The sequence below is a fragment of the Diospyros lotus genome, chromosome 4 (assembly GCF_014633365.1).
Source record: "Diospyros lotus cultivar Yz01 chromosome 4, ASM1463336v1, whole genome shotgun sequence".
NCBI lineage: Eukaryota > Viridiplantae > Streptophyta > Magnoliopsida > Ericales > Ebenaceae > Diospyros > Diospyros lotus.
Genome location: NC_068341.1, coordinates 34,276,141 through 34,293,727, shown reverse-complemented (window position 1 = coordinate 34,293,727; position 17,587 = coordinate 34,276,141). Strand labels below are relative to the sequence as shown.

Below are 17,587 nucleotides of genomic sequence, written 5' to 3'. Positions count from 1 at the left end.
CCACCTTATGAGTTTTTTATATGCTTTTCAAGGATATCATCAGATCTCGTTACATAAAGAGGATCAGGAGAAGAAGGCATTCGTTACGGACCGGGGCACCTATTGTTATACTGTTATGCCTTTTGGTTTGAAGAATGCAGGAGCTACATACCAACGGCTTGTAAATAGGCTCTTTCAGGACCAGTTAGGACGCAACATGGAGGCCTACGTGGATGACATGCTAGTAAAAAACCTACTGGCAGAGGAGCATCCGGTAAACCTGGAAGAGTGTTTCAAAACCTTGCGCAGATTCCAATTGAAGCTTAATCCCTCTAAGTGTGCTTTTGGTGTCTCTGTAGGGAAGTTCCTCGGGCACATCATGCATCATCATGGGATCGAGGTGAATCCTGAGAAGATTAAAGCGATACTAGAAATGCCGACCCCGAAAAACGTTAAGGAGGTCCAGCAGCTCACGGGAAGGATAGCGGCTCTAGGGAGATTCCTCTCGCGATCGGCAGAAAAGGGCCTCCCTTTCTTCAAAGCCCTATCCAGGACCAAGGAATTTGTCTGGGACGACAAGTGCCAGGAGGCCTTTAATGAGCTCAAGGCATGTCTAGCCTCACCAAGCCACGGACGGGCAAGCCGCTCTACCTCTACTTAGCCGTAACAGAAGAGACAGTAAGCTCAGTACTGGTGCGCGAAAAGAATAAGAGGCAAAGGCCAGTATACTACATGAGCAAACGATTGTCTGTGGCAGAGGCGCGGTATTCCCCATGGAGAAATTAACGTTTGCCCTGGTCGTCTCAGCGAGAAAGTTGTGACCCTACTTCCAGGTAAACTCTATCATTGTGATTATTAACCAGCCTCTAAGGCAGGTTCTAGGGAAACCAGAGCTCTCAGGGAGAATGTTGAAGTGGTCAATGGAGTTAGCAGCATTCGACAAAGAGTACCGGCCTCGTTCAGCTATTAAGGCCCAAGCCTTAAAAGACTTCATCGCCGAAGGATTTGGGCTTGGTGGATCTCCAGAGGACAGCCTAGGACCATGGATGTTGGCAGTGGATGGCAGCTCAAACTCTGGGTGCGGAGGAGCTGGGTTGATGATTAAGAGCCTGGAGGGCCAGTCCTGGTTATACGCTCTACATTTTGAGTTCCGGGTATCTAACAATGAGGCAGAGTACGAGGCCCTCATAGCGAGGTTGAGGCTTGCCGCACAACTTGGGGCGAGGCATCTCAACGTACAGTCTGATTCTAACCTTGTGGTTCAGCAGGTGAAGGGAGAATACAAGGCCAGGGAGGGCCACATGTCCAAATATTTGGTTTTCGTGCAGGAATTGATGGGTCATTTTCAATCTGTGAAAATTGAGCATGTGCCTCGATCCTAGAATTTGGAAGCAAACACTTTGTCCCGGATCGCGTCGGCTTCTTTCCCAACCAATTCCAGACAGATTTTTATCGAGACACTACCCTAGAGAAGCATTAATGAGATGGCGGAGCAGTTATGTCTCAACCTAGAACCAAGTTGGATGGACCCTCTTGTCAGTTATTTGAAGGATGGCAGGCTACCAAAAAGTGACTTAGAGGCCCGTGAGCTAAAAAGAAGGGCCCAGAAGTTTATACTAATCAACGAGGAGTTGTATAAGAGATCCTTCACCCAACCACTCTTGAGGTGTGTGAGGCCACGCAAAGCTAACTATGTTTTAAGAGAGATCCATGAGGGAATATGTGGGAGTCACATAGGAGCTCGGACTCTCTATCAGAAAGCCTTTCGACAAGGGTACTACTGGCTAACTATGGTGTCTGATGCAGAGCAGTTGGTTAAGAAATGTGAAAGATGCCAACGGGTTTCTAACCTGATTCATGTTCCTAGTGCCATGCTCACCCACCTGGTTCAGCCATGCCCCTTCGCCCAATGGGGGATTGACATCCTAGGTCCGTTCCCGACTGCCGTAGGTCAAGTAAAATTCTTGATCGCAACTATAGATTACTTCTCCAAATGGATAGAGGTCGAGCCCCTGGCCTCCATCACTGCGTGAAAAGTGAAGTAATTTTTATGGAAGAACGTGGTTTGTCAATTTGGGATCCCATGGGTGATTGTTTCAGATAATAGGACCCAGTTTACAGATCGAACGGTCAAGGAATGGTGTCAGGAGTTGGGGATCAAGCAGCATTTCACCTCGGTAGCTCATCCATAAGCTAACGGACAGATTGAGCTTGCCAATAGGACTATGCTCCATTGATTAAAAGCTCGGGTGGACAAGGCAGACGAAAGGTGGGTGGACGAGTTACTGAGCATCCTTTGGTCTTATCGGACCACGAGGAGGGGGTCCACCGGGGAGACCCCATTCAGCTTATGCTACGGCTCAAAAGCCCTTATTCCAGTAGAGATCGGGATCCCAACTTTCAGAGTGGAGCATTTTGACCCAAAGTCCAATGAGCAAGGCTTGAGGAATAACTTAGATACAGTGGAGGAGCTTCGGGACGAAGCAAGGGTCCGCTAGGCGGTTTATAATCAGCGGATTGAGAGGTACTACAACCGAAGGGTGAAAGCTCGAAGTTTTCTACCTGGTGATCTGCTCCTTCGACGAGCAAGTGTTAGCAACCCCCGAGACTCCAACAAGTTGTCGCCAACATGGGAAGGCCCCTACCGGGTTACCGAGACCCTCAGTCCTGGGTATATTGGCTCGAGACCATGGATGACACTCCCATAAAGAATACTTGGAATATTCAGAATTTAAGAAAATTTTATCAATAAGGGGTTTACCCCAAGGAATTTGGAGCTGCGTATTTTTCCCAATAAAATCTCATTTTGTTTCTTTTTACATGTGCAGATTTTTTATCCTACAAAATATAAAACAAAAAAGAGGTGAAGGGGAATGAACTGTTTTCCCCTGACCTCAAAAACCTCCAAAGAGACTCTTTGAGTCCTTTCGTCATCAAAGATAGCGAGGACGAAGAAAGAGCAATGGACTAGATATGGTCATAGGGGACCACCCCTAAGATAAAAAAAAGAAGAGCAAGGGACCAAATATGGCCCTAGGGGACCACCCCTAAAATTAAAAGGAAAGAAAGGCTAAAGAGAGTGGAAACGACCCCCAAAGACACTACAGGAAATTTAGGATATTGTGACAAAAATAATTGTGATGGATTAAATTGTCACGAAAAATATCCTTTTTGTGACAAAATTGTGACAAAATCGAATTTTCTCATGCAAAATTCAAAAGGTAAGTAAAGTTGTGACAAACAATATTTTGACATAATATTTTGTCATAATATAGTAATGTAAATAATTTATAATGACAAAATAATTTTTGTCACATCAAGTTGGCGCCAAAATTTTGGCGCCAATTCAACTTACATAATATGACAAAATAATTTTGTCACAATATTTAATTATATAAGATGTAATTACAAAATTTTTTCGTCACGATAAGTAATAATTTTTATAACAAAAATACTTTGTCACAACATAGTATTATAAAAAAAAAATGACAAAAATATGTACGTCACAAGAAATTCAATTTTTTGTAACAAAAATAATTTTATTAAATTTAATTTATTCATAAAAATACATCATATTAGGCATAAAAAATAATAATCTAGTGACAAAACAAATTCAAAATATTTTATCAAAATAAAAAAAAACAAAAGACATGTAGTGACAAAAATATTTTGTTATAATATTTTGTCATAAAATATTTAGCCCCAATATTAATTTTGATGAATTCAATTTTTTTCATAAAAATACGTCCTATTAGAGATAATAAAATAATAATTTAGTGATAAAATAAAAAATTTCAAAATATTATCACAATAAAAAAATAAAAGACATGAAGTGACAAAAATATTTTATTATAATATTTTGTCACAATAAGGCCAATATTAATTAAATATCTTGATAAATATATTTTGTCAAATATAGTTTTAGTTACTATATTTTATCATAATATATATATACATATATCAATCCATCTCAACATTTGTTAGTTAAAAATGTTTAAAAATTTTGATCAACTCCCTAAAAAGAAGGATTAATTTAAATATTTTATTATAAATTTTTTCATATCATGTTTCATTAGTGTAAATGAATTTTAACTAGGCATATGTTATTCTGTTGTTAGATTATTGATTAAAAAATTGCAATCACATACACATTTATCAATTGACAATCCAACCAAATGAGACGAATTAAAATTAATGACGATAAGTCAAATCAATATATATCATGATAAATTAATTTACTCAATTTAATTAATTGCCCAACAAAACTAGTTAGGAAAAAAGATCTTAGATAATGAAATGATAATAGATAAATATTTTATTTATAAATATTGAACATAAATTTATTATTTTCACAATAAAGTTAAACGATCACAATAAAAATCTATGCTATAAAGTAATGTAGTCTTCTAGAACACCATCTTTTGTAAACCCAATATATGATTAAAGAATAAAATCCTATTATGTTACAACATAATGTATTGACTTCCAAACATGTCTCCCTGCTTTTACAACTATACATTATTTTGTTTCTCATATATTACAACACAAATTGGATAAAATTTAACAAAAGCACACTGAAAATAAATATCACTAAACAGTCACTTCACTTTTGGCATATCCAAATGATCAAAAATGAACTGGCATATCCAAATGATCTATGAAGATCAAAAAGCTATCCAACTCATGAGCAAAAATCCAAACGGATAAAACAACATGCCAAATGATTTAGGCAGGGACAACCCAATTCAAAACCAAACCAAACAGAACAGACACCAATTGAATATAAAAGTAAAAAAAATCTCCATTGTAAACCAAAATACAATTTGCCAAGAAAATAAGCTAACAACTATAGTTCACACAGCACATCTAAATAATTGGCGACTGCACAATCGAACCGTGCTACTGCTGAAGACCGAAAATCCAACATCCACTTGTGCTTCTGCTTCTGCTTCTAATTAAATTAGAACATATACAGAACAACTGCCCATCAGCTGTAAAACAGAAAACCCCATGAAGGAAAAGAAACAAACCGAAAGCAGGAACCAAGATTGGAATACCAGTCATCATCAAAACAGAACAACCAATGGTATAGTTTGTAGATTTCCTCCCCAAATCAAAAGATATGTGGTTCCATTGAGGTCAAAGTTGTTAATGGAGAACCCTTATATAGTATCAAGAAAATTATGTCAGTACTAACAAATGAAAAACACGTATGGTCAGCTTCTCTAAACTATCTAACTAGAGCTTACAATGAAAGTCTGATCTAATCAGCATTTTAAAAAGTAAAAGAACATGTAACGATGAGTAATTAATTTGATGAATTGATTTTATAAATCTATATGTCTTAAGATGCTGGGTTTTTAAAATTTTCACCTGAAAGCTTAGCAACTTCGTTATCGGTTAGCCTGGCTACGAATCCATTAAAACTCCTTCAGTAGCTGTAAACTAGCGAGTCATGCAATCCACACATTAAACTTAAACCACCTCTTATGATCATTCGACAATTTTGCAAACTTTTATTCTTCAGTACTAGATATGATCAAAACATAAATTGATCTTGTGATCTCTTCTTGAAAAATTATCCTGTAAAAAAAATTAAAAATAAAAATAAGTGAGATTATACATAATAATTAATAATAAACATCATATATAATTGTGATCTTAATAATTTATGAATTAAAATTTTGTCAAATAATATGTAACACGATATTAAAACTTACCGTCATCTTCATCTTCATCATCTTCGCTACCACCATCTTCTTTATCATCAACATCATCATCACAATAATCAATAATAGTATCATCTTCTTCATTGTAATCTTCTTCGTCACTACAACTATCATCAGTTTCATCTCTTGTTTGGACCAATTTCTTATTTGGAACAACAATGCTAGCATCTATTTCATCTGGAAACACATCTTCTCAAAGTAATGATCCTATATTTTCTGCATCTATTTGTTCAACCTCAATAACATCATTTATCTCATATTGTTGATATGGTTCATCATTCAAAATTAACCTTTCACCTTCTTCTACATTTTCTGGAACATCATATACATTTCTAGGACATACTTTCTGCACAATTTTCCAACTGCTTCCATTTTTCATGTCACCAATATAAAAAACTTGTTCTGCTTGTGTGGCTAGTACATAGGGATCATTAACATACCATTTTCGACTCGTATTAACACTCACTAGTTGACCATACGTCTTCATTCCGTTTCTTTTATCTCCTACATTCCACCAATCACATTTAAACAAAAAAACACGATTCCCATAGCAATACTCAAGCTCAATGATATCCACCAAGACACCATAAAAATCAAATTCTTCTGAATTATGTTCTCCTTTTACCACAATACCACTATTTTGTGTACGAAGATACTTATCACGCTCAATCGTGTGAAATCTAATTCCATTAACTATTATACCACTATATTTTGCAACACGAATATCAGGACCCAGTCCTAATGCATATAATTGATCTTGTGATCCAACGGAGCCATTTATATTTAAGTGTGTCACCTGTAAAACAAATCAAACAAATTATCCAATGTAAAGTTTTTTTTTTAATATTAATAGTTAATGCTTAATAAAAAAAACACAACATACGTACATGTTGCTTAAACCAAGATGGAAATTCATTTTCATGTCTTTCTTGCACATCAATCAAGCTTTGCCTTTGAACTTCTTCCTTATGTAAACTGTATGTATAGCAACAAATAAAATACTACAATGAAACAATAATATTGATATAAATGATCTATTAATATTAATCTTATAACAAAAAAAATAGACTTACTTTAAATAAAATTCTATCTCTTCGCAATTATTAAGTATATACCACTGAATTTTCTTGAAATCGGATGAGGATAACACATGATACACAGGGGCTCCTAAAGCTCTTGCCTTTTGTGTGAAAATTGAAAATCCATTATCTATCTCCAGTTGAGGTCCATCATAATTCCTCTCCAGTTGATTGTGCTTAGTTTCAACTCCACGAAAGTACATTGAACAAAAATGAAGACATTCTTTGTTAATATATGCTTCAGCGATGGAACCTTCTGGATGAGCTTTGTTGCGTACAAATTCTTTCAAAGTACAGAGATACCTATTTACAACCATAATGTAATAAAAATAACGAATAATATAACATAGACAACAATACACATATACATGTTTATTGTTGTTCATGAAGTGCATCTAACAATAATAAATTGAAATAATGTTCCAATACCTTTCAATAAAGTACATCCATCGATAATGAACCGGTCCACCTAATTCAATTTCACGTGGTAGATGAATTGGTAAATGTACCATAATCACAAAAAATGATGGAGGATATGTCATCTCAAGCTTGCATAATATTAAAATGATGTCGGTTTGTAACTTTTTCAACATAGCCCTATCCATAGTTTTTGAACACAGATCCTTAAAGAAAGAACTCAACTCGGACAATACAATATATAAATCCTTTTTTAAATAACCAAGTGATGTAGCTGCAAGTAACCGCTGTATGAATACATGATAATCATGACTTTTCATACCCGATATTTTGCCATCATTAACATTTACGCACCGAGCTAGATTTGATGCATATCCATCTGGTAATTTAATTGAATTTAACCATTCACAAAACTTTTTCCTTTCTGTCACTGATAAAGTGTAACATGCAGGCGGCATTAGGAACTTGTCACCGTCTAGTTGCAAATGCAACTCTTTTCTTATACCCATTGCTTCCAAATCCATACGAGTCTTAAAATTGTCCTTAGTCTTTCCATCAATATTCATCAATGTTCCCAAAATATTTTCACATATATTTTTTTCGATGTGCATCACATCCAAATTATGTCGTAATTTCAATGTTTTCCAATAAGGCAATTCAAAAAATATACTTTTTTTTTGTCCAATTTAGCTCTTGTTCAGCACGTTTACGTTTTCCTGTATTAGATTGCTTTCCAAATCTCACATCTGGAACATGAGCAAATTGTCTTAATATATCATTTCCAGATAATTCTTCTGGTTCTGATTGATACTCTGCCTTACCATTAAATCTTTTACTTTTTCTCCATGGATGTTGTTTATCCAAGTATCTACGATGACCCATGTAACATTGTTTTTTCCCATTCTTTAAAGTAAGCGAGCATGTCCACTTATTGCAAATAGGACAAGCTAACTTTCCCTTTGTACTCCACCCAGATAACATTCCGTATGCAGGAAAATCATTTATGGTCCATAACAATGCAGCATACAATTGAAACTTATCACCAGAATATGCGTCATATGTTTCAACTCCCTCTTCCCATAATTCTTTCAACTCCTCTATTAATGGCTGCAAATATACATCAATATCATTCCCAAGAGAATCCTTACCAGGGATAAGTATGGATAAAAATATAAACGGCTCTTTCATACATTTCCAAGGTGGCAAATTATAGGGCAATAAAATAACTGGCCACATGGAGTAATTAGTGCTCATATTGCCAAATGGGTTAAATCCATCACTAGAAAGGCCTAGCCGCACATTGCGAGGATCTTGAGCAAACCAACTATGTAACTTATCAAAATCTTTCCATTCCTTAGCATCAGCTGGGTGCCTAATTGTATCATCATCAACACGTTTTACTCTATGCCATCTCATTTCTTCTGCAATTTCTTTGGACATGAATAATCTTTGGAGTCTAGGTTTCAAAGGAAAATATCTAACCACCTTTTGAGCAATCTTCTTACGTTTACCCTTACCAAACTTCCATCTAGAAGCTTTACAAGCTGGATTAGGACATTGATCAAGATGTTCATACTCCTTCCAATATAATATGCAATTATTCACACATGCATCTATCTTCATATAGCTAAGGCTAAGATCACGCATTAATTTCTTGATCTCATAATAAGAGTTTGGAAGTGTTTCACCTTCTGGAAGAGCATCCTTGAACAACTCTAGATTTAGACTGAAAGACTTGTTACTGCAATTAGTTATTGCCTTATTATACAACATCTTGATAAGAAAAGATAACTTCGAGTACTTCTTGCAACCAGGATAAAGTTCACATTCAGCATCATTCAATAGTCTAGTAAATTTCTCAACTTCCCTTTTAGACATACATGTGCCATGGGTATTAGAAATTTCCTCTATATTACCTTCCATAAGGTTTCCTCTATGCATGTCATTCAACATCATTTGAACATCATTATCCTGATCATCAAAATCACCTCCATCATATGAATCACCACATTGATTAACATTATCTAATTGAAAAGGCTCACCATGATGTATCCATTGAGTATAATTTTCCAGCATCCCGTAAAGAAAAATATCTTGTTTGACTTCTGTTAAACTTTTCAAGATACAATTGTTACAGTTTTGGCATGGGCATCGAATCCTACCAATGGAGTCAACATGATATTTTGCAACATCTAAGAAATCTCGGACCCCTTCAATGTATGCGGCACAAAATTTATTCTTGAGTTTTATCCAACTTCTATCCATCAAGTTATCCTAATATTAATGAACAAAAAAAAAATTAAAACTAACAATAATGTGAGAAAAATAATAAACCAACAATAATATTTAATCTATAGTTAACAGAATAAATTGTCGTAACCAACAATAATATTTAATTTGACAATAAACCAACAATAATATTTAATTTACAGTTAATATAATAATTTGCCGTAAACACCATCATTTCCAAAGGCAGCTGCGGCCTCACTCTTAGCTTGCTGTTAGAATAAGAATGTAAGCACTTAAAGACAAACTTTTTACAACCTTTCATATAAATGCTTGCAAAGAAACAATTTATCATCTCGTCATTTTTCATTGCAACATATGATATCTACATGTAAAAGAGAGGAAAAAGAACCATTAGTTTCTCTCTTTATTATTGTCTCTCTTTTCTAACTCATGATATCTATATTTAAATTAAATTCTTGTTGGCAATTTATGCTAGTTGTGATAGCTGGTGATTAGACATTTATCCCTTGTATTTTTTATTTTTTTTTGCCTTAGATTACGTCCACATGGTGCCATTGTTGCTATGACCTATAATCAATTTAAGAAGAACAAAACATTGAACAATTAACATTTATAATAACATAATATTTTATATATAATTATATATAAAATAATATATATCACATATTATATATAATTATTTCATGTAGGGCAAAATCAGTAACATGCATAAATCTAAAAACTATAACATAGTGCACAAAAAAACTAAAAAGGGACTTTCAACCAAAAACACATAGTGCATAAAAACTATAACATGCATAAAATATATTGAAGCCAAAGGAAAGGAGATACAAAAATACATAATATGTACCGTGAGATGAAGGCAATTCATATATTGAAGCCCACACAAAAAAGATACAAAATACATATATTGAGGCCCATACACACAAACAAAATACATATATACTGTGAACTTAGATCATAACACAACAAGAAAAATGGGTTTTAACAACAGAAAAATCAATATTTAAAAGTTGATTTACTTTTGTTAAAAAGTTGTACTGACGGGAATTTTGAAGTATCTTTCCCACTCTAGCAAAGAAAGGATTTCATTACCACCTAGTAATCTTTGGCTGGGGGAGTTTAAACTAACTTCCAAAATCACAAATATGCAAATAATAAAAGCAGCAACATTTTTCATATTTCTGAATATCAAACTAGAAACATGATGACATTGGTCAATAAATCTGTACATAATACGCATGCACAGTGCACATACTATCGAGTGGGCACAGGTGTGTACATGCGCTTGCATGTGTATTAATATTTTGCAATCCAATAGGTCAAGACTCTACAATGCAAACTTGTGCACTTAATAAATATGTTCAGAAGAACTGATAATACATAGTGATTTCAAGTTATTATGAATAGATCCTTCTCATTATTATGACTAAGCATTTGAAAGATTTTAAATTTCAGAAATACCAACTGAATTTTTCCTTCTGGACATCAACTAGCTAAATGAATATATAACATCTCATGGTTAAGTTAAAAAGGACAAGGAATATGATATACTCAGTACACGTACATAGTATTATATATACATAATCACACTCACTTAGCTAAATCTGTTCTTCTCTGTATCTCTTCAAGTTAGCATTAGATTGAAAGAAACAATCACAGGAAGATACAAAATTAATAGCTAGGGGATGAATATCACCGAGGTAAGTCTGCTACTCCCCCTTCAAAAAGGAGAAAGATGTTATTGTTTTGTGTAACTTGTGTTAGAGAATGGGATTGAGATGATTTGGAGAAATTTTTTGAAAAATTGTGTTTTTCAAATTCCAAATTAATAAGGAAAACTTAGGGTCAGCATGATTGCATTTTTATTTTTAGTTTTTTGCTTTCATTTTCAAAATTTTGTGAACACAAAAAAGAAACTTTGATTGATTACTAGGGTGGGGAAAAAAGCAAAATACAAAAGTAACAAAGCTGAAAATAAACACAATATTGTCAAACAATATGTTAAGTTTTCATCTTTCTAAATAAAAACGATGAACTCAAAAAGACTAAAAAAGAAAACTGAAAATCGAAAAAAATAGAAAGCTCTCTCAAACAAGCCCTTAGACCATCTCCAACCCAACCCCAAATTTGGGGTAAAATCCCAAATTTGGGGTAAAACCCTCTCCAACCCAACAACTGATTTCAAGAATCAAAAAGAAGCAATACAGAGAAGCATAGAGAGAATCTAAAACCAAATAAATATAATCACAAAAAGAGGAATGGGTTTCTGAAGTTACTGGAGGCGGTAGCGGCGTTGAATCAACAACGACGCGACGGCGGCGACGGCATAGAGGCTGCGAGAAGGCCGTGATGGAGCTAGAGGCGGCGGGGGCGGCGGCGGCGTTGAGGCAGTGGCAGCGTTAGGCTAGAAAAGGCTGGCTGAGAGAAGGAGTATGAGAGGGGGAGATGGCTGAGAGAGGGAATATGAGAAGGGGAGATGAAGGCAAGGGATTTGGGGATTTGGCTAAGAGGCGGGGCATCTCCTGCCATCATTTTTGGGTTTTTTTTTTTTTTTTTTGAGTTGAAATATTTTATTATTTAATAAAAAATAAAATAATTTATGATTATGATAAATAAAATAATAATTTATGATGATAATTTAAATTATTGTATCAAATTAATATTTTTTTAAATGTAATTATATTATAAATCTAATAATTATAATAAAATAATTTAATATATTGTATTCTTTTTAATATGTTCATAATTTCTTAATATATTATATTATCAATAAAAAATTAATACTCAATTATATTTTCTTAATAATTATATTCATGAATTTACATAATATATAATTATATTAAGGATTATTGATAAAAAAAATTATTGAATCTGAATTGCATGTAACTTATCCTGCAATTGGAGGAAGAAGTCTTATCAATTTATGGAAAAGGACATTGTTAAATTTTATATTAATTAATTGATTTTTCTTCTAGTATTTTTTTGATATTATGGTACATTTTTTTGAATGCTTAACATTTTGTTCTTTATATCTTGAGCGGATTGAAACTATATTTAATTGAGAAGAATGAAATGATGATGGTGAGGTTAATGTCAAAGAAGGTGTATTGGAAATTTATATGCAAACACTGTGTTTAAATAGCATTATTAGATAATTAAATTATATGATTTTTATTAAATTGATATATTCTAAATAATATTGATGCTAATTTATTTTTAGAAACAATTACATATGCCCATGCATCAACTAGCTATGTATTACGAGTTTTGTTGTTATTTTATTTTTATTAATTGACAATTTTAAATTGATTAGTTTTTTTATTTAATTATTGTAAATGATGAGTACTAGTAAAAATTTTAATTTTTTAAGAGATGTTTATTCATTATTAATAATTAGTTCATTATTTGTTGTCCACTCATACATATTTTATCTCTAAATTAGAGATGAAACTATCTCTTAATAGTTAAATACCATTATGTGTATTATTATATGAAGCATTATTGAAATCAGTAGCGACTAAATTTATAATTTGTTATTGATTTTGATTGTGTTATTTTGTAATTAGACTGAATATAACACAGTTGTTTTGTATATTAATGTCAAACATTTATCGTTGCACAATAATGTATGGAGACAAATAATTGCTAATTAATGAGATCCAAAAAAGGTAATATTTTTTAGAAAAATAATTCTTTTGGGAAGGTCCTTCTAAAGAGATATTGCTAGAACTTTTTAAGACTAATTGCTCGAAGTGTATTTTATAGAATATTTTCTGGGTCAATTACAGTCAAATAATAATATCAATTTAGTAACTCATAAAAATTATTATTGTCATAGATTTTTGAGCCATCTCATGATTTCAATTATTAAAATCGATTATTGGATTGCCATAACCTTGGTGGTTTATATATTTAAAAAAGAGTATATGATTTAATAATTGATTTTTTGTAATACTAAAATTAATTTTTTATTATCAAAATTTATTTTTGAGAAAAACGTCATATGATGATTAATTTATTTGATTAGAAATTCAACTAATTTATACTAATTGATTTGCTCCAATACATCAATTGATCATTATATCAATAATTATATGCTTTGAGTGAGCTCAAGGTAAACTAATTATATTTTTTTTCTTCCTATTTATAAAATGGATTCAACTATTTTATATTAATTAATTTGCTCCAATACATCGATTGATCATTATGTCAATAATTAATTATATGCTTTGAGTGAGCTTAAAGTAAGCTAATTATAGTTTTGTTTATGTTAACGGATTCAATTAATAAATAAAGGGAGGAAGGGTGGATGGATAAATAAAATACCTTATGATTTTTCTTTTATTTTTTTTTCTTATTTCTACCTTGTAATATAGTTTGATTTAATAGATCGATATATTAAAATTTTCATCTTGATTGTCGATAAACAATATTATTATTGATGACTTACATATTTTTGTTTTATCATATAATAGATTTAATTGCTATGGCACCTGGTCAGAAAAAAACAACTATTTTGAAATCAAAGTCCACTACTGTACATTTAAATGTTCCGATTACACGTGTGCAATCCAAATCCAATACTTTACCATCAAAGGTTTCTAGTACGCAAATACAATCCACTACTTAGCCACCTAATTCCAAGAAGAATGTCTCTTTGCCAACCATGGTTCATGCTACACAACTTGGAGAAAAAGATTCAACACCAACAAGAACAAATGATGGTATTTCACCATCCACTTTGAATAAGAATGGGAGTTCATTAATTTCTCCAAATGACACGGAGACAATTGAGTCAACAATTGGTGGAAGTTAGTTATTTATTTATATTTTTTTTGCTTTCCAATTAATTATTTATCCATTGATTGTATTTCTATTTTATTAATTTTACTTTTAGTTTAGTTTGATAAACTTAGCTTATTTGTACAATGTGGTTAAATTACAGTTGGCAATACAAAGAAAAGAGGTCGGGGAATAACTAGAGGATTTGAGGTTAAAAAGCGGATGAAAGAGGGTAAAAAGATTGGAGGAGTTATTATTAAAAATTCAATGCATCTACCAATTGGCCCTGCTGAAAAGATTTTTAAAATGGAGATAGGAGTTGTCACTCGATTGTTGGCACCATTAAGGGTGTTTTATTGGAAAAAAATGACAGATACTCTTAAGAAGCCCCTCTTCTCAAAAATCGAGGTGAGATATATTTATAATTTTTTTATTTTCTTATAAGAACTTTTATGTGTAATTAAGTTTTATAATATAGAAATTACTTATTTTGAACTAAATATTTGTAGAGTGAGTTTGACATAAACTTGAGTGATCCACATACAAAAAAAGTAGTGGATAAGATTATGGCTAGGCATTTTACGATTTACAAATACCAATGCCACATGCATTACAAGAAATTTGCTACCCTGGAGGAAGCACGTTCAAATCCTGTCAATCACATGGAATCGGATGATTGGAAAGCTTTATGTACACATTTTGAAGAGGGAAAATTTAAGGTAATCTTTTATTTCTGATAAATTTAGATACAATAAATAAATTTTCTAAAATTTTTTCATTTGTGATTTAATTATTCATAGTACTTTTTTCCTTTTATTATTATATATTGTATAAATTTGTAGGCTCAAAGTGCATCAAATACAAGTAATCGAGCGAAGATGCAAGTTTCACACACGTCAGGTTCAAAGTCTTTCTGCCAACGCATGTATGAAATGGTATGTTTAATTAGTTATAAGTTAAAGCATAGTTATTTAAACTACTTTATATTTCATATATATATTTTAAATATTTTGATATGTATAATTTTTTTTTTTTACTAATTTTAAATATAGGAACTTATTGAGGAAAATTTGGAAGAGATTTTAGAAGAAAATATAGAAGAAAATCAAGAAGACAAAGTTGATCAACCTATTGAAGTAAAGCTTTATTTTGAGACACATCGTAAAAGTGATGGTACTTGGACCCACCCACAAGCTCAAGAAAATTATGTAAGTTCATTTTATTGATTTTTAATGATATATTATTTTAAATATTAATTTATATAAATTTTTATGCTTGAATTAACTTCTTTTTTTATTTTTATAGGAGCAAATGAATGCTCTTTGGGTCAAAGCAATGGAGGATGGTACTGAAATGACTGGGCGCCAGATTCTTGAAAAAGTTTTGAAGCCAAAATCTGGATATATTCGTGGACTTGGTTATGGGGTGAAACCAAGTAAATCTAGAGAATTGGAACTAGAAGCTCTTTTAAAAACTGAAAAGATTGAATCTGAAAAGCAAAATATTGAATTAAAAGAGCAAATACAAAACCAACAAATCAAAATAAGTAACTTATAAGAATCTTATGATCAACTTAAATTTTTGATTGATGAGTTAAGGCGTGAACGAAGTGATGAAGTGAATACATCTACTTCTTTTCATGAAGGTAAATATATAATTTAATTATTGATTCAGTGTTTTATTCAATTCAAATTCATTTAATTTTCATTTATTCTAATGATTTTTTTTTTTTTTTGTGGTAGATTGAAATTATGGAACAACAAGAGGAATTATGGAGCAAGTAGATGAAGATTAAGGATGCTTGGTGCCAAGTAACTTTATTTAATTTTTATGTTTCAAGAGTGAAAGTAGTATTTTTTTTTAAGCATTGTTTTTATTTTAGAAATGATGACTTTTCATATATGAAGTTTTTTTTATTTGTATTGTTGATTTTATTTATTATATTTAGCATTGTTGATTTTATTATATTTCAAGTCTTTTTTTAATTTTTTATTTGATATAAGGATGAATAAGATTTGTCTTAAAAATAATTCTATCATCATAACTTTTATCACTAAACATAATTTAAATAAAGAAAAAAATTGTCACTGCTTGTTATTATTATAATTACGACAAATAGAATTTTTTTTATCACAATTAGATTATTGAAAAATAGTTTTATATTTTCAAACTTTTGCCAAAAAAATCACATTTTTCGAAAAATTGGTAACTTTTACCATTTTTTTGACCCAAAAAAATTACTTTTTATAATTATTGATATAAATAATTTTGTCACCATGGAGAATATGAAAAAAAAAATATTTGTCACCCTTTAATAATGTTGATGAAAATATTTTTGTTGCTATTTATGATTTTGGGAAAAAATAATTTCATTAATGTTAATAGTTTATTACAAAAAAATTATCACTGTTACGAATTAATGACATAAATATTTTTCTCACTATTAGGACATTGAGAATATGACCAAAATATTTGTCACCCTTTCATAATTCTAACAAAAATATTTTTGTCATATTTTTTGATTTTGTGACAAAATAATTTCATCAATATTAATATTTTCTTACTAAAGAAATTCGTCACTAATGTGAATTATAGATACAAATATTTTTGTCATTATTGGGACATTGAGAATATAACAAAAATATTTGTCACCCTTTTATAATTTTGACAAAAATATTTTTATCACATTTTTTGATTTTATGAAATACAGTTTCATCAATATTAATATTTTCTTACTAAAAAAATTTGTCACCTGAACTAATTACTAACAAAAATATTTTTGTCACTATTGGGACATTGACAAAAATATTTTGTCACTATTGAATAATTTTGAGAAATTTATTTTGTCACTATTTCTATTTTGTCAAAAAAAAATTTGTCACAATATTAGATAATTGACAAAATTAATTTTATCACATTAAAAATTATGTCAAAATAATTTTTGTCACTATTTAAATTGTGACAAAATATTTTTCAATTTTATGACAAAATAACTTCATTAATATTAATATTTTCTTACTAACGAAATTCGTCACTTGTGTGAATTATTGACAAAAATATTTTTGTCACTATTGGAACATTGAGAATATGACAAAAATATTTGTCACCCTTTCATAATTTTGAAAAAGAAAATTTGTCACATTTTTTAATTTTATGAAAAATAATTTCATCAATATTAATATTTTCTTACAAAAAAACATTTGTCACCTATACTAATTACTGACACAAATATTTTTGTCACTATTGAATAATTTTGAGAAATTTATCTTGTCACTATTTCTATTTTATCAAAAAAATATTTGTCACAATATTAAATAATTGACAAAATTAATTTTATCACATTAAAAA

The 17,587-nt window shown here is 31.2% G+C and overlaps 3 protein-coding genes and 1 long non-coding RNA gene across 5 annotated transcripts; 1 reads left to right on the top strand and 3 right to left on the bottom strand.

The window, feature by feature from the left end:
• The first annotated feature begins 1,463 nt into the window (after positions 1–1,463).
• On the top strand, positions 1,464–2,477 carry LOC127799798 (uncharacterized). The gene is made up of 3 exons (XM_052334019.1): positions 1,464–1,908; positions 2,080–2,156; positions 2,238–2,477. The coding sequence occupies exons 1-3, from the start codon at positions 1,464–1,466 to the stop codon at positions 2,475–2,477; spliced, it is 762 nt and encodes a 253-aa protein (XP_052189979.1).
• A 2,389-nt stretch (positions 2,478–4,866) lies between these two features.
• LOC127799058 (uncharacterized) lies at positions 4,867–5,732 on the bottom strand. Its single transcript, XR_008022528.1, has 3 exons — positions 5,700–5,732; positions 5,353–5,562; positions 4,867–4,970 (listed from the first exon to the last, which is right to left on the bottom strand). It is a non-coding gene; the product is annotated as an uncharacterized LOC127799058 (long non-coding RNA).
• Positions 5,733–5,744: 12 nt separating this feature from the next.
• On the bottom strand, positions 5,745–11,896 carry LOC127800251 (uncharacterized). 2 transcript variants are annotated; one of them, XM_052334761.1, is made up of 4 exons: positions 11,734–11,896; positions 6,782–7,090; positions 6,596–6,683; positions 5,745–6,504 (listed from the first exon to the last, which is right to left on the bottom strand). In XM_052334761.1, exons 2-4 carry the CDS (start codon positions 6,988–6,990, stop codon positions 5,902–5,904), a joined length of 900 nt encoding a protein of 299 aa, XP_052190721.1. In that variant the 5' UTR covers positions 6,991–7,090; positions 11,734–11,896; the 3' UTR covers positions 5,745–5,901. The 2 variants fall into 2 exon arrangements, with proteins under 2 accessions (XP_052190721.1, XP_052190720.1); XM_052334760.1 differs by lacking the exon at positions 11,734–11,896 and having other exon boundaries at positions 6,782–9,057.
• Positions 7,862–9,280, bottom strand: LOC127799797 (uncharacterized). The gene has a single exon (XM_052334018.1). The coding sequence runs from the start codon at positions 9,278–9,280 to the stop codon at positions 7,862–7,864; it is 1,419 nt and encodes a 472-aa protein (XP_052189978.1).
• Positions 11,897–17,587: the final 5,691 nt, after the last annotated feature.

Excerpts from the sequence above, each read along its gene's own strand:
- LOC127800251 (XM_052334760.1), bottom strand. The coding sequence starts at position 7,182 with ATGCACTTCATGAACAACAATAAACATGTATATGTGTATTGTTGTCTA. Across the intron at positions 6,684-6,781 it reads GAGATAGAATTTTATTTAAA|TTTACATAAGGAAGAAGTTC; the intron begins GTAAGTCTATTT and ends CTATACATACAG. Across the intron at positions 6,505-6,595 it reads CATCTTGGTTTAAGCAACAT|GTGACACACTTAAATATAAA; the intron begins GTACGTATGTTG and ends TTTGTTTTACAG.
- LOC127799798 (XM_052334019.1), top strand. The coding sequence starts at position 1,464 with ATGGCGGAGCAGTTATGTCTCAACCTAGAACCAAGTTGGATGGACCCT. Across the intron at positions 1,909-2,079 it reads ATGGGGGATTGACATCCTAG|ATAATAGGACCCAGTTTACA; the intron begins GTCCGTTCCCGA and ends TGATTGTTTCAG. Across the intron at positions 2,157-2,237 it reads TCAAGCAGCATTTCACCTCG|GCAGACGAAAGGTGGGTGGA; the intron begins GTAGCTCATCCA and ends CGGGTGGACAAG.
- LOC127799797 (XM_052334018.1), bottom strand. The coding sequence starts at position 9,280 with ATGCTGGAAAATTATACTCAATGGATACATCATGGTGAGCCTTTTCAA.